Genomic DNA, 17,876 nt, shown 5'->3' on the forward strand with positions numbered 1-17,876 from the left:
AGGAAGTATCTTACAATGATTTGAACATACTTAGTAAGCGAGAAGTAAATAATATGGAACAGGCTCCCAAGGCAGATGGTGGAAGCAGAAAATGTTGATTCTTTCAACAGCAAGAACAACTTACATTTATATAGTGCCCCTCGTGCAGGATAGTGTCTCCGAGTCGGGGGGAGGGGAAAGTGACAGTAGGGATGGTCGAATAGGAAGGTCTTGAGGCGTGACCTGAAAATGGGGAAGGAAGGGAAAAGGCGGAGAGATAGAAGAAGATTGTTCCATAGTTTTGGGGAGTAGTGACTGGAAGCGCGGCCACTTTCAAGAATAAATTAGATAGATTTCTGTTAGAAAATAATATCTCGGGATATAATATATAGTTTGGGACATGTCATGCGACTGCCAGGATGATTGAAGGCAAACTGGATGGCCCTGGTCTTCTGTCATCCAGCAAATTCATACGTTCTTATGAGTTTACTCATCATATAAAATGCATATGACCTGCCTCTTCCTTTCCTCTGTGTCCACTCGCAGGTGAGATGACGGGCACTCAGCTTCACTGTATAGCACCCACTATCTCCCACTCCCATCCATCCTCCCAATGCAACCCATCTCCACCCCACATCTATCAATCAACTCCCAACACTCTGCAACTCCCATGCACAATGGGAAATGTTTTTTACTTTTCTCCTTCATTGTCTCATCTGTCTGACCATTTATATTCCTCACCTTTGTCCCAGAGAAGCAATATACAGCATTATATATCTACAAACTTAATGTAGATACTCACGTATCTACAAACTCAATGTCCTTCTGCACACACAATTTTCAAAACTAGTCATTAAAATTAATTATTAATGAGCATTCTTTCCACACTAATACAGGGAGAAACCATTATCTTAGGCTACTTCGCCTTTCTGCTCAATAACAGGAAATTTTCTTTACATTTCTCTTTCATTATCTCATCCATCTGTACATTTATATTCCTCACCTTTGTCCAGGTGAAGCAATATACAGCATTATTCATGCTGTTCTCGTTATAGAGTTTACACATTTCATTCAAATCTCTCTTGCGATCTTTTATGTTCCAGTCAAAATGTACTATTACTGAATGTGCAAGTGGGTTGTATAACTGCATCAGAACCTTAGAGTTAGGTAGGAGGTACACAAAATTCTCATAGATCACCTCTAGCTCACACACAGCTTTCTTTGCTTGCCATAAGAAATGGCTCTGCACGACTTGTTTTGCTAACTGCTGGCCTACAACAATAAAATGGCTCAGAGCACTTTTTAGTACTTACTGTTAAATGTCATGATTTATTTAAGCATTTTAAAGCAAATGAAGAAGCAGCTTTGTATAAACAATATGGTCAAAACCTCCACAAATTTATCTGTGTGATTGTTGGGGAGGACACCAGGAGAAACTCCCTTCTCTTTTTGAATAGTGTCATGGGGTCTTTAGCTGAGCAGCCTGATAGGGTATGTATATAAAGTCATAGTATATATGAATGAATTAATTCTGAGAGAAAAGTAAAGCGGTTATTTTCTGATTTGGTGTGGGAAGCTGGATTGGATAGGAGGGTTTTAGGCAGTGTTGATTGTCATTATATCTGCTCCAAATTGTTAATAGTGGAGCAGTAATTATTTCCTCTTTAGGGTAAAGTTGTGATTTATGACTGCAGGAACAATTATAGCATCTGTTCATTAGACTATGTGGTGCATTGTGGAGTGAATTTTGTTCTAAACTTGTGGATTTGCTGGTCTGAATTCTATCCTTTGCTCTTCTTCCTAAGTAAAATTAATAACAATCCTTGCATTCAATATAATGCTTTTTATGTCAGGAGGACGTCTCAAAGTGCTTCACAGGATTTACTGTAAAGTTCAGTGTTGATGTATGTTGTACGTGAATGTAACAGCTAATTTGCTCACAGCAATGTCCCACAAACAACAGGAACAACAACCTACATTTATGTAGCACTCCACATGGGGCAGCGTCCCGGAGCAAACAGCAATGAAGTGAATGATCAAGTTCATGGAGTCCTTTAGCTCAGTGGTTAGAGCACTCGCTTTGCAAGCAAGAGACCTGGGTTCGATTCCCGGCAGGGTGAAACCTTGGGCAAGTTTCCTTACTCCACACGCCTGATAATAATCCCTCAAAAAAATAATAAATTGGTCATTTCAATCCACGACTGTTTGTGATACACCGCTGTGCGCAACTGGCTGCCACATTTCACCCACAAATATACAGTCAATTCACTTTACAGTCTATTCTGTGAAGCGCTTTGAGATGTCTAGAACATGTGAAAAGTGCTATACCAAATGCAATGATTATTATTATTATTATTAAGTTTATCTAGGGCTGACCAGGACACCAGGAGAAAGTCCTTTCTCTTCGGAATAGTGTCATAGGATCTTTAATGTCCACATTAACAGCAGCATTCAGGATTTGGCTTAACATTTCATCTGAATGATGGCATTTCTTCACTTTTCTAATCCTCTTCAGTTCCAATCATCTATAATTGGCTTATTTTTGCTGCCAAAGTAAATTACTTTGTCAAATTTCATCTGCCATCTATCTGCCCATTCTGCTACTCTATTTATGTCTTCCTGCATTCTTTTGCATTCCTTTTCACCATTTACTGCCCACCTCCAGTTTGGTAACATCTCCAAATTTTGACACCACACCTCCGATATCTGAATCCAAATCATTTAGGTATATGGTGAACAGTAGCAGTCCTAACATGGATTCCTGTAGCCCACCGCTTCCTACCTTTTGCCAACTTAAGAAAATGCTCTTAACTCCTCACCTTTGCTTTTGGTTTTCTAACCATTCTTTAATCCATTCTGCTACCTGTCTCATGACTCCACATGCCTCAATTTTAATCATGAATCTCTTGTGTGACACTATATCAAAGGCTTTCTGGGAATTCAAATATTCACTCTCACTATAGGATGGTGGAGTTAGGAAGACCAGCCAAAAATGCATCGGAAAAGCCTCGGTAGGAGGTAACAAAGTCGTGGATGAACCAACCTGAGAAAATGCTCTTAACTCCTGCCTTTTGGTTTTCTAACCATTCTTTAATCCATTCTTCTACCTGTTCCACGCCTCCACATGCCTCAATTTTAGACATGAGTTTCTCGTGTGGCACTATATCAAAGACTTTCTAGGAATTCAAATATTGGTTAATATGAAAGAATTCAATGAGGTTGGTCAAGAATGACTTTCTTTAATAAATCCATGTCAGCTGTCCATGCTTAATAATATTTTTCTTCAATGACTAGCTACTCCATCTTTTATTATAGATTCTAATATCCTGCCCAAAAATGATGTTAAGCAACTAGTCTGTAGTTACCCGGATTAGCTCTATCATCCTTTTTACATATTACACAGGTGACATTCCAATGCTCTGGCATGATTCCTTTCTACACAGAGTTGTTAAATATATGTATTTTATATATGTAGGGCTTCTGATTTTTGGTTTTAACCAAAACTCCCCAATAGACATACACAAAAAATCGCTGTTTATTGAATAAACACTGCAAAACCTGTCCTGACACATGCTATCTTTCACAAACATGAGAGGAGGGAGTCACTGTGTGAAGGCACCACCACCTCACCTTTCCTCAGCACACAATATGTGCAAGCAGCTCTGATGCTGCCATTAAAAAAAAAACAATTTTTCGAGCTCAAACAAATAATAAACCCTGAAAAATGAATTTGTTAAACCCTGACAAACAGAAGCCCGATAAAAACACAACTACAAGTTTATTTTTACAAACACACATTACAAACACACAAAAAAAAAGCCATCTCCTCCCTTGTTTCCTTAAGGCTCATTGCGTGCAATCCATCTTGCCAAGGTCACATATTCTCCAAGTTTGTTTAATTTATCTGGTGTTTTACTTCCCATTAATCTTGTTGCACTCTGCTTATCTATTCTTATCAATTTTTCTTATCAATTTCCTTGTTGAAAAGTGAACCAAAATATTTCTATCATTTCCTGTATTCATAATAATAATAATAATCCTTGCATTTGTTATAGCGCTTTTCACGTCTTCTAGACGTCTCAAAGCGCTTCACAGAATAGACTGTAAAGTGAATTGACTGTATATTTGTGGGCGAAATGCGGCAGCCAATTGCGCAAAGCAGCACAAATAGTTGTGGATTTAATAACCAATTTATTGCTGTTTTTATGAGGGATTGTTATTATCAGGAGTGTGGAGTAAGGAAACTTTCCCAAGGTTTCGCCCTGCTGGGAATCAAACCCAAGTCTCTCGCTTGCAAAGCGATTGCTCTAACCACTGAGCTACAGACTCCAATGTAAATGTAAAAGAATGAGTTTTAAATTTTTAACAAAATAAGCACCTTTCGATGAGAAAATATATTTGGAATAAATCTAAGTGTTATTCTCCACAGGTGATAATCAATATCTAAACAAAACCAGCCACATATAGATTTTTAAAAAAATCTAAATGGATTTACACAGCTACCAAATGGAAAAGCAGACCACAAGCAATACAATCCAGATTGTGTCACAAAATGTGGGAAGAGCTAGCGATACAATCAGCAGATCGTTGTCAGAGGAGTTTGATCGCAACAAGTAACTAAAATCACTCAGGACAGGTTGAAGGTGACAGGAAAGAGAAACAGTTTGATAGAATCACACTGAAGATAGAGGCATACAGCAAAATGCTAACTACATCTGTGAGCAGATATCACTGTAAGTTCTACATTTATCACCAACAATTACAAGAATTGAATATAAAACAATGAAACCACCCTGCAAATATCAGACTTATTAGACCATATAAATCATAATTTAGCTTATTTATGGTGCTGTACCTACTTTAAACATTTATTTTGTTGCTAATATGCCTATACAACATCTTACTATTTCTTTTTATATTGTTTTGTAATATTCTCTTTCTGTTTCCTCTTTGTTTTGCTCAATCCAAAACACAGGTATGTTAGTAAGTTTCTTTATTATCTTTGGGAAAATGGTAGAAAATGCATAAAACAACCCCCACATCTATATTTCTGTGTGTGGGTGTTTTGGATACTCTTAAGCATGGTGATGGTTTTCCGCGTATGTCATACACCCGGCTAACCAAAACAAAAAACAGAATTACGACTTATATTATACGTCGTCTCTATATTAGCCTAACTTCAAACAAAACCCTGGTACACTCCACGCTGCACTTAACAATTACCGCCCCATCTCCAACCTTTCCTTTCCAAGGTGCTGGAATGAGTTGTTGCTTCCCAGCTACGTTCATTTTTGATCTTGCCTGGGTTCCCATAGATATGTCAGCTAAAATAATGGTTAAGGTAGGAATAGTACCATTAAGGGAAAATGGGATAATCTCACAGCAGATAATCAGGAAATGGCGCAAATACTAAATGAATACTATATTTTGCCTCAGTTTTCACAAAGGAAACTGATAATGAAAATTTAGTAAGTACAAAAGGGACTGGGTGTAAAATCACAACGGATAAGACAGAGAAGGGACATATTAAATAACTACACAAGCTTAAAGAGGACAAGTTACCTTGCCCAGATGGACTGCACTCAACAATCCTCAGGGAAACTAGAGAGGAGATAGCTGAGGCTCTAGTATACATATATATATATATATATTAACTGCAGAGAAAGGAATCATGCCAGAGGACTGGAGAAAAGCCAATATAATACCAATTTTTAAAAAAGGGTGATGAAGTTACAGGCCAGTCAGGTTAATGTTGGTTATGGACAAGATATTAGACTCTAGAATAAAAGATGGAGCCACCTGGAGATGCAGAATATAATTAAGAGCAGCCAGCATGGATTTAAGAAAGGGAGGTCATGTTTGACTAACTTTATTGAATTCTTTCATGATATAACCAATCAAGTAGACAAGGGAAATGCAGTGGATATAGTGTATTGTAAAAGTATTATTATTATATTGGAATGTTTTCTGATGATTTATTTTTCTGTCTAATTTGTGGCTTTTCAAAATCTCTACTGTCCCAGTTGAGTCCTCACAATTCCATGTTGTATATACCTGCTCCTCACTTTACAGTATATTCTGTGCAGCGCTTTGAGATGTTTTGAAGACATGATAAGGTACTATGTCAAATGCAAGGATTATTATTATTACCTGATGTACACCTTGAACGCACAACTGTCTGAGACCAGAGATGAGATTTCTTCCAAATGAGCCAGCAACATTCTTTTTATTTTAAGATCTCTATGTAAAGAAAGCTGAGAGTTGGGAATATTAGTACAGCATTAATAACGGTGAACTGACCAAACAGGTTATCTGTAGGAAGATGATATTTGTATCTTTACATTTGTTTATAATGTACTTGGAGATGAGTTTCAAGCCACTTGTAAATCTTAATGGGTATGTAATTTGAATCAGTTAGATACAGCTCATTCAAGACAATCCATAGTGCTTTTTTAACTAATAAACTCCCCAGCTTTCCTTTCTCCCTCACATCTGGTCCCTCACCAAGACCACTTTCCTTTACCTCTGCCACACCGCCCGCTTCTGTCCTGTTCTCATACCAAATGCTGCTGAAACACTCATTCGCACCTTTATCACATATTGCTTAGACTTTTCCAACATACTCCTTGCTGAAGTCTTATTCAAAGGATGGCACATCTGACATTGCACACAGCAGCCCCCCACATTACATTGGAGTGTCACCTTAGACTGTATGATTTTCAAGGCCTGACACAGGGCTTGAATCCATAACTTCCTTTATTACTTACTCTGACAATTCACATCTATTGTATGCTGCTCGGAATCATTCCTTGGCTCCATTTTGAAGATGCAACATTTTGGTGCCGTGTTGCTGAAATTGTCACTTTTCCTTGCTGCCAAGACTCTCCTGACCAATGTTTGATGCAGACATTTCTTTCTCTTTGCATTTGTCACAGTTAGCACAGTCTCCAGAAGTTTAAACCACAGCTTATAAATTGCAGGTTGAAACGATTAGACATCTCCACATCTTACTATAACTTCAACATAGTTCCCATCAATTCACGGGGTACAATATCCAGGATATTGTACTTGGACTTCCAACTTGATTAAATAGGATCCAACCTGTAGTCCTAAATAAAATAAGAATGCGAAAAAGAGAAGCTTTGATTAATACTTTGAAAAAGTTCACAACAAGGAGGCTACACAGGATAACTAATATTATAATGATATCCAAATAATAAATTATTGTAATGTCAGTAGCGGGAAACACCATTACTGTTCCATGGGATGTTATTAATGTTTATCAAATTATTAATAAACATTAAAAGGCAAAAAATATATACAGTGCAGTATAACCCTGTTAAAACTACTTAATTATAACTTTGGTTCGAAGTGTGGACTTTGATATTTCCTTATCAATAATTTGAAAGTGAATGCAGAAATCCAGCTTCAAAAGCATTTATTATCATAATATTAATAATCCATTAATTTGGTATAACAACAATACCAACTTGCATTTATATAGTGCTTTTCATGCAGGATAGTGTCTTGGAGTGCTTCACAATGGCAGGATTGGATGCTGAGCAAGGGAGAATAAGGATATGGAGTTGACCATAAAGCCTGTCAACATGTCTTAAAATGCTTCACAGCATTTACTGTGAAAGTAGTGACAGCATATTTGTAGCTAATGCATGTACAGTGAATGTGGGAGGACTGAGCACCTATCTCATCTTGTTATAACCCTGGTTTTGAAGGTTGGATTTCCATAGAGTAGAATGGCTGAAAATTCACCTGCCAATGGTGGATCAGGTACGGTGAGAACATAAAGCAGTCTACAGTGTTTGCTGAACGAAAGGAGTGGGCCAAACGGTAGGGTTGTAGGAGGCTGCAGAGATCGGGCGGGGTCCGAGGCTATGGGGGGATTTAAAGGTGACAACGAGGAACTAGAACTCAATCCACTGGGAGATAGGGAGCCAATGGAGCAGGGAGAAGTGAAGATACTGGAACAGGTAGGAATGAAATCAGGAAAGGACTGAACAATGAAGCTAGGAGCCACGATTCATTCTAGCCCCTTGGAGACGAAGCGCAGGTTGTTAGTTGTATGTTGTTGGTTCAATCCAAATTCAGGATTTTGAACTCACTCCAATATAGTGTTGGGGGGAGTGCGGCATATTCGGAGACACCATGCTTTAGATCAAATACTAATCCTGTCTGCTTGTTCAGGTGGACATTCAAGTTCCAAGGCACTGTTCGAAAAGAGAAGAGAATTTCTCCTAGGAAACAGATGAAATTGAACAAATTCACTGGGAAGAGTCCATAACCCTGAATTAATGCAAAAAATTGCTTGATGTTGTAATGGATAAAAAGTGAGGAGGTCATTACGGAGGAATGAGGACAAAGGTTGTGGGGCCTTCTTTATCAGCATTCATCCCATATCTGCATTGATAAAGTGGTGTAAGATTGTTGAAATTTACTGCTATTGATCATACAATCTCATTGTTCTTTTCAGAGTTAAATGAGGAAGTGGCTGCTGTCAATGGGGAACCAAGTCAGGTAAGCTACACATTGATGTGCCTCTACTGTATTTTTTCCTGAAATCATAACCAATAAAACTACAATAAGAATAATATCCTTGAATTCGTATAATGCCTTATGCCATGGAGTCCTGTTGACAAGATGGGGAGACTGGCAAGGAGTGCATTGTAGAAATCAAGGCTGGAGGTGACAAAAACATGAAAGCATGAATGAGAACTTCAGCTGAAGTAAGAAGACAGGCAATGTAGTGGAGGTGGAGTGAGACAGTTAAGGTCAGGGACCAGATGTGAGATAGTAAGGCTAACTGGGGATTGAACCTAACCCCAAGATTGTTTACGGGTTTGGTGAGGTTTAGGGATAGGCAGGTAAAGGTAAGGAGTTAAGAACGATAAAAAATGTAAATGATAAGATTTAGCGTTTAATATTTAGAAATGTAAGGAAACATTCAATGAAGAAATGCCCTTCAAAACTATGTCTTGCAAAGCTTGTAAATGTAGTGCATGAGTGCTTCCTGACTCAGTGTGTCAGGGAGCCCAGACCTTTCCTTTCTTGACTTTGTTTCAGTCAATGACCAAGGCACAGTTCAGAGACAAGGATTGGTTGATCCACCAGGTGGCAGGGACCACAGCTCAATAACATTCAGTTTGACTTTGGAGCAGAAGCACGTAACCAAACTCATGCACAACTTTAGGTGGGCAAACCTCAGGGATATGAGACCTGAGCTAATGTAGACTGGGCTCGTTTACTACACGTAAAATGGATCAATAGGAAATTATAAAGCGAGATAAAGAAAAAAAAGGAACATTTATAAAGTTTGTAGGGAGAAAAGAGAGGGTCATCTGAATACAAGACTTTAGAGAAAGAGGTCCATGCTAATCCATGCCTTCATTATGTCTAGGCTTGCTTGACAGGGCCAACTCTCTGCTCGATGCTGCCAGAGAGGCGATACGGTCACCTGACTTTCTCAGGTGGTTGTGAAGACTGGTTCAGATCCAGAATGTCCCTTGACAATTCGGGGCCTAGAAGAGTTTGGGGCTATTCTGCGGGGACAGCCCGCATTCCCGAAGAGGAAAATTTGGGTCAATTTGGTTAATGGGGGTGAACAGGCCTAACCTCGCTCACCAAGAAAGAAAAAACTGCTCAACGGACTTCCCAAACTTTCCCTCCACAACCTGCAGATTATTCAGAACTCTGCAGCTCATGTCCTCTCCCATGCCAAGCTCCATGAGCCTATTACCTCTATACTTGCCGGGCTTTACTGGCTCCTCCATTCCTCAGAGAATTGAATTCAAGATCCTCGTCCTCACTTTTAAATCCCTCCACAGTCTTGCCTCACCCACCATCTGTGACCTCCTCAAACCATATCAACCCGACTGCAACCTTTACGCAGCAGGCACTGGCTTGAATCATGTTCCCCACCCTGCTTGTCCCATAATCGGTGGTGGGGCTTTTAGCATTTTTGCCCTCACTCTCTGGAACTCCATCCTAGAGTCCCTCTGACCTGTCCCCTCCCTCACCTTTTTTAAGGTCATTCTCAAGATCTTCCTCTTTGGCCATGCCTTTGGTCATCTTCCCGCTCCCCTCTTGGCTCCCAACCCCAGCTAGTCTGCCAAGCCAGGACTGTCAAGAGCCTTGGGACATCCGCCTGATTTGAAAGGTGGAAAAATGTAAATTTATGGTGTATTGGGGGTCATTCCACATTTCAACAACTCTCTATCTGAAAAAGTAATCTCTGAAGCTCTTCTTGTGAGTATCTTTTATCTACGACCCCAATTACTAGCCTCCCGACCATCACCTGCTAATGAGCGAATGCACGGATGCCCTCAATGAACAGTTTGAGGTTAAAAGGATGAGCAGAGATGGTCAAATGAAGCAAAAACTTTCTTAAGCATTGAATTTCCTCATTCTCCAGACTTTAGCTTCAAACATAAAAATTGAAAAAACTTTAATGAAAGTGAGAGAAACTTTTAGAGGATAAATAGTGAAGATTCCACACACATACTCCATTGTGAACAACCACAAGAATGATCCAATCACAAGAGTCTAAAATGTGCCCATAAATAAATTCGCATTCGTGGAAGTTATGTGAAAAGTAATAGGCATTTCATAAGAGATGCAAATGCACTCCAAACCCACAGCAGTCATCAAAATCACACAGAAAATTGATGCTTTTATTTAGTGCCCTTATAACCATGTGGAAGAGTTCATGTAAGGATTTCAAACTCATGTAGTCTTTGCTGACCATGCCAATGCGGCACTGGGGGAGTGCTGCAACGCCGGTAGTGCCATCCTTCGTACAAGACATTTAACCGAGGCTCCATATTCCTGCTTAGGTAGGTGCTAAAAATCCCATGTCAACATTCGAAAAGAGAAGGGTGTCTCATCTGGCGCCTGGCCAAAGACCCCAAGCAAATCATTGTTTTCTCACTTCTTAGTTGTCTTCCTGGCCCTGCACGCAAACTGGTCGCATTGTTTCCATTCAAATAGAGTTATTAAAATCACATGAAGTAACAACAGCTTGCATTTATATAGTGCCCTCCACGCTGGGCGGCGTCCCAGAGCATTTATAATAATAATAATCCTTGCATTTGATATAGCGCTTTTCACGTCGGGAGGATGACCCAAAGCGCTTCACAGAACACACTGCAAAGTGAATTGACTGTATATTTGTGGGCGAACGCGGCAGCCAATTGCGCACAGCAATGTCCCACAAACAGTCGTAGATTGAAAATGACAAATTTAATTATTGTTTTTGGTTTTGTTTTACCAATGGTGGAGCCCAATGCCGAACAGGGGGAGGGGGAAGATGACCATAGGCATGGTTGAAAAGGAAGGTCTTCAGGCACAACCTGAAAGTGGAGAAAGAGGGGGCAAGGTGAATCAATTGAGGGAGGGAGTTCCATAGCTTCGGGGCATATTGGCTAAAGGCATGGCGGTGCATGGTGGAGCAGAGGATTCGAGGGACAAGGAGGAGGCCGGAGCCAGTAGAGTCGAGGCAGCAGGTAGTGCTGTGAGGACAGAGGAGTTTGGAGAGATAGGGGGGTGCCAAGATGTGGAGGGATTTACTGCCGAAAATCTTATTTTCTCACTCTCATTAAAGTTACTAACTTTGTTCATAGGAGTCAAAATGGCAGGAACAACCAGTCAGTGTAATGTCGGAGTGAGATAGCAGATAGCTTTGAGAGGAGAGTAGGCTGTCAAACGCTGATAACACCAAGGTAGTCATACATCCCTTTCACAAAACTAAGAACGACAACTCTATCCTCCTGTAAACATCTACCAATCCTACTAATTGTTTTCCCCAATCAGAGACATGCACTGGCCGTGGGAGGAAAAGAGTTGCCAGGCACTGAGGATCAATACGAAAGCTGCTCTGTATCAGAAGCACTGTTATCTTCAAATGAAGAGAAGTCTGGTGCCAGACAAGATAATTCACAATTGATCAAATGAGCAACATGTGCAAAGCCTGAGTACGTGGCGGGCCTCATTGGGGGATCTAGGGGGAAGAACCCTTAGGCTGTATGGTTTAACTAACCTAGCATTAAGCAAGGTAGGTAGCAGATCCAGCCAAGTGAAGACGTGCAAGGGCTAATAAAGCTGACTGCTCCAAAACCGGTAGTATAAGTTTGTTACTTTTTAATCTATCTGTTTTGTATGTATTACCCTGATCAATAAATCTCTATTACACCTTCACTGGATTGTCGGGTCATGATTCGAACCTGGGGATCGGAAATCCCAACAAATTTCTCTCTATCCTTGTCTGCTGGCTTTAAGCATTACTAAAATACTGGAATAGACAAAGTAAATGTTACATAAAATAAATCAGAACAATGAATTCTTAATACTATCACTTCTCCTTCTTGAACTGTCACAATGTTTACCTATCGATCCCGTAACCGCATGCTCTACCACACCCGATGCATACAAAACCCGTGCAGTTGCAAATGTAGACGCTGTCCTCTGTGCAGGTATTGGCCGCTGTTGTGAAGTAGACGAGTGATTGGGTTGTACTTGTCCACTTATTCCCCCCCGAGCTGAAATTGAATGTGAAGACCGGCTTTGTGGGTGGGAGAGTAAGCGAAGTATAAGTCGTCCCAGAAGAAGTCGCTGGAGGGAAAGCGACCTCCGTAGGGTGTAACAAGCCATTGTCAGCATCTTAAGGAACTAAATCACAAAGTGAAAATCTCCCGTTTCTTTAGATACTTTAGTTGGTTAATATGATTGCAGTAAAGTTGGTGACCATCATGTGAAGTGAGAATAGAAATTTGATCTATTTGTGCGACTGCCTCAAACTACTTGCACTACTAGCTTTACCAGGGATTCAATTGTAGTTTGGACATGATCATTAGCTGCAAAAACAGTTTCACTTTATTTGGAAACCAAAGGGTAAGCTCTCTGAGCAGCCTTTGCTGATCAGCATGAAGCAGTGAGTGTCCGTTTGTTTACCCAAACCAGAGTGCGAGCAGTCAGTGAATTGAAACTGCGGCTACAGTAAGTGATGTTTAAAGTTGCTGTGCTGTATAAATTTATTTTCTCATGTTTTTTTTCAATTAACCCATCCTACTCTCTCTCTCTTGACTTTTGTTAGTCTCTTTATTTAAGAGAACAACGTTTTGACCTTCCTGACTCCTCACAAGTATCAAGCAGACTAAACTGTTTGAGGGCTTTCAGATTAGCCATTAAGTCATCTCCCTGTTTGGTCTGGAGGCATATCAGTGAGGCACAAGGATCTATATGTTGCTCAATCAATTGTCTCGTTGCCTTTAATTCCTTCTGTAATCTTTCAAATTCAGAAGTAACCATTTGTCCCAATATTTCTTCCAAATTTGACTCTTTATTATCTTTCTTAGTTTCACCTTTACAATCCTTCGTTATTGGTAGTTTTGTCATTGGATTTGAGTTCATCCCTTTACCTTCTTTTACCTGCAGAATTAATTTGTCCTGTTTTGTCTTTTAAACCTTGTGGTGAACCCTTGTTCTCCTGCACTTTTTCATTTTTTTTTGCCACTAAGACTGCTAGTTGTGCTTTAAGTCTGTCCACTTCTTCATCTTTCTCATGTTTAATTCTATCAATTTCTTTTCTTGCTTCATCTCGTTCTGAGTTAAACTTCTCAGATTTGTGTTTAGCTCGTTCTAACATCTCTCTTATACATTTAAGTTGTTCCTCCAACTGCAGTACCTTTTTGTGACACTGTATATGTGACACAGGCTCACCCTGTCTAGATTCCCTGGCCATAGCTGCCTGTGGTTTTACAGTAGCTTTTAAGGGTAAGGAACTGGAGGTTTTACTGATTTGAGGACTGCTTCCAGTCGCCTGCTGGAGAGTTACTAATGCAATCAATCCAATTTTTGGTCCGTGGGTGAAGGTTTAGAGGTAACATAAGGGAAATTTTCAATTTGATTTAGATCCTGGTTGTGGCTCGCTCAGACAATCACAAGCAAAGTGCCCTCTACCCTACATTCATAGAATTCGCTAGAGGCATTACTCCAATTACTACCCCTCCTCCTTGTCCTCCGTAAGGTCTGCCTCTTCCCCTAATAGTCCACTAATTTGGGAAGGGTCCCTCGACCTCACAGACTTCTTTCTTTACCTTACTCAGTCCGGGATCAGCCTGCACGAGCTGAGACTGCCTCCACGCCTGCATGACTTTATCTATTATTTTCCCCCATGGAGTGTCTCCGTTCACAGCTACTCCTAAAGCTGTCTTAACCCAGGGTTGTAATTTTAATTTTTGTAGTTGGCAATATCCCAGAATACGGTCGTGACAGGAGTAGTGGCCTGAGAAAGCTCATGTAAACTATTTTACCTCTGTTCGCCAATCTTTGGATTTTCTCTCTTCTGCTGCTCGCACTTCCCAATTTGAGCATGTACATCAAAACTTGCTACCCCGAGTATCGCCTTAATGGCATCAACCGTTCTTTGTGCTGTTGTAGCTGCACCAAATATCGGCGCTCCCATTGTCCCTTAACCTTTAAAACTGTTGCCATCAAAACCACTCTTTTCGTATCCTGATCACTCAACTCAGGATGGCTTTGTACAAAAATGTTCTAAGTCGTACTGAGTTTGAATGACTCCCAGTTCCTGGGCTACAGCCTCACACTCGGGGTCAGTAAGCGGGCAATTCTCCTCATAACTAGCAGTTACCCCCCTCGAGGGTTAGTACGCGTAGTTCGATAAACCACCTCTACCAGTCCCATTGCACCACTCAGGGATCCTTAATCAATTTGTTGGGATTTCCGAGCCCCAGGTTCAAATCATGACCCGACAATCCAATAAAGGTGTAATAGAGATTTATTGATCAGAGTAATACATACAAAAAAGATAGATTAAAAAGTATCAAACTTATACTACCGGTTTTGGAGCAGTCAGCTTTATCAGCCCCTGCACGTCTTCACTTGGCTGGATCTGCTACTTACCTTGCTTAATGCTAGGTTAGTTAAACCATACAGCCTAAGGGTTCTTCCCCTTAGTTCCGCCAATCAGAGGCCGGCCACGTACTCAGGCATTGCACACGTTGCTCATTTGATCAATTGTGAATTATCATGTTTGCGCTGTATGGCTGGCACCAGACTTCTTCTATTTCGAATACCCATAGTATAAGTTTGTTACCTTTTAATCCATCTGTTTTGTAATTATTATCCTGATCAATAAATCTCTATTACACCTTTTTTGGATTGTCGGGTCATTATTCAAACCTGTGGATCGGAAATCCCAACAGTACCATCACTATAAATGATTATGATAAGGTACATATCATTTGCAAGGACCATAATTATTATTATTACAACAACTCTTGAAATGTGTTTAAATTGTCTTGATTTTTTTACATTAAATTTCACAACTAATTTCATGATTAAAACCAACTCTATTTTTAAAAATAATCCTTGATTTTGATACAGTGACCTTCAAAGGATTCATGTAAAGTGACTGTGGCTATGCACCTTATGGGGCAGGGAACCGGTGCACAGCAACACCCAAAAAATAGCCATGAAATATCTTGTACTTGCTCTCATGTTTCCATTGTTTTGGGTGTAGTTGTTGTGAGACAGAAAGGATTACCTTTTGAAAACAATTGTGTATGTATGGTTTGTTGGGATTTCCGATCCCGTAGTTCGATATATGACCCGACAATCCAAATATGGTGTAGCAAGGTTTATTATGAACAGAGTGAACATAACATGCATTAACAAGTTACTACAAATGTCTAACAAATTATACTACCAGTCTTTGAAGACAGTCACACAACGTCATGGAACACCTTCCTTGTGATTCTTAGATTTCACCACACTGGTCTCTCTCTCTCTCTGGAGCCTTCCTGTTCTTCTAACCGTTCTCACCTAGAGTGCCATATTATACCCTTTCTCCAAGTGTCCTTCCTAAGGCCCCTCTACCCACTTCTGATACAGTCACGTACTCAGGTTAATCTGAGTCTCCACGAGGTCTTCCCTTTGTCCTATATGAGATAGGAGATCGATCAGTTTAGGGCTATATCTGGTGCTTGTTATTTTGTTGTGTGGGATCATTAGTATATTCCTTTTAAGTGACTGGTTATTTCTTATCAGTATCCTGGGATGGTACCGAGGTCCTCTGGTTTAAACAACTTGCTCGTTAGCTGCTATTCTTGAGGGTTGCCTTCTGTCGGTTGGCCCTGTCAGAATCTAGCAACTTATTGCTCAGTCAAGATCCTGTGTCGACCGGTACCTTGGACCGTTACCTCTGTGGGCTTCTTGTTATTTATGATAAGAGGTGACCTTCTGCCCTTTTCCAAAGCTGTCTTGTTATTCTTTCAGAAACAGAGAAAACCAGATGTGTCCTATCCCATGACTGTCAGTACTTTCTCCATTCTACATTTGTTTAATGTTCATTATTATTAGACTACAACTTCTATAATCTAACAGGTTGAACTAAATTAACCATTCATGAAATTAAGCAAAGGGTTGATTGCAGCATCTGATTTGTACATTTGTATCTCCAGGATAAGTTCCAATCTGTGGTTACAATTTTTCATTGCTATCCCTCGAGTCCAATGTGTGAGTTCACAAACCCAGATTTGCTGGATTAATTGGAATTTTCAATTTGCAGTTACTGTTTTTGAAAAATTCAAGAATACAAAATTGTAAATCTTAAAAAAGGATCGGAAACTCCTGGTCATTTTACCCATTGGCTTTTTATTAGATATCTTCACCCAATAGTTAATTCACTCTAATTCCCTCTTGAGTTTATTTACCAATTTGGCTCCACTGACTCCATGGGTCATCTTTCTAAATATTTCCCATTAAATGTAAACCTGAGCTGTCTGTTTGCCTCCCGTCTTCTGAGCTTGATCCTTTGTCCCCATGTTCTAAATTGTCCATGTTGAACATTAAATAAATTGGATCGCCTTCACCAACTAGTTCAACCATCTACTAAAAGAATTCCAGGAGATTTGTGATTCATGGCTTCTGAAACCTCTCAGAATTCTGGTGTCCCAATCCTTCAAGCAACTTCTTCAACTTTCAGTCACAAGATGAGTTTGGATAAAGAAGGCCCTATTGTTCTGAGTTTACTTTTTCAGTAATTTAATTTAATTTTTTATATGCCTTGAGGAGGTCCCCTCTAAGTTGGCATCTCTCAAAACTAAGAACTCTAGCTTGTCTAGTCATTGCTCATAACTCATTCCTCAGACACTGGAGATCATACCTACAATCCATCTGCCCCAATCTTCTCGTCTTCTCAACAACAATTTTACACTAGAGCACCTTTCACATTTGAGGATGTCTCAACCTATTTCACAGAGCAAATGAAAGCCATTGGTAGGGGAGGGTGGGGAGAGCTGGGGAAAGTAGGGAAGAAAGGGGATCAAATGCATAGTCAAAAACAAATTTCTTAAGGTAGCCTCTAAAGGGAGGCTGGAAGGTGGTGATATGGAGGGAGGGACTCCAGGATGGAATTTCTAAGAACAGGAGCTACATTGCTGTAAGATCACTGACCAATATTTGGTTGGGTCAGGTAGGGGGCATGAAGCAGGCAGATGTTTGTTGGGTGGAGAGAATTACCAAGGTGATAGGGTTTCACAAGGTTCAGCGAGGAGCTGGGGAGTCTGGCGTGTAGGGTGTTGAAAAAATCTTGCTTAGATGTGATGAAGACATGAATAAGGGCATTGGCAGCTTGGAGGGAGAAGTAGAGGTAGAGGAGGTGGCTGATGATGCTTAGGTGAGGGAGAGCCTTTTGTGGCCAAAACATGGCAGCCAGTTACGAATAGCAGTATCCCACAAACAGTCGTGGACTGAGTGACCAATTATTATTTTTTTAAGGAATGATTATCCTCAGAAAAGTAATCCACCAATCAACTGACAACCAGTTTCCTACTTACTACTAGGTAAATAGAGGCATGCGGAGTAAG

The 17,876-nt window shown here is 40.2% G+C and overlaps 1 protein-coding gene across 3 annotated transcripts in view; it reads left to right on the plus strand.

Annotated features, from left to right (window-relative positions):
* Positions 1 to 17,876, plus strand: part of LOC103177725 (clathrin light chain A) — a 46,170-nt gene that overhangs the window by 3,141 nt on the left and 25,153 nt on the right. For all 3 annotated transcript variants that reach the window (XM_042338871.1, XM_042338918.1, XM_042338935.1), the window contains exon 2: positions 8,468 to 8,511. In XM_042338871.1, the coding sequence (XP_042194805.1) occupies positions 8,468 to 8,511 (44 nt within the window). The remainder of the gene's footprint in view (positions 1 to 8,467; positions 8,512 to 17,876) is intronic.

Source organism: Callorhinchus milii, unplaced genomic scaffold (genome assembly GCF_018977255.1).
Source record: "Callorhinchus milii isolate IMCB2004 unplaced genomic scaffold, IMCB_Cmil_1.0 Scaffold1, whole genome shotgun sequence".
Taxonomy (NCBI): Eukaryota; Metazoa; Chordata; class Chondrichthyes; order Chimaeriformes; family Callorhinchidae; genus Callorhinchus; species Callorhinchus milii.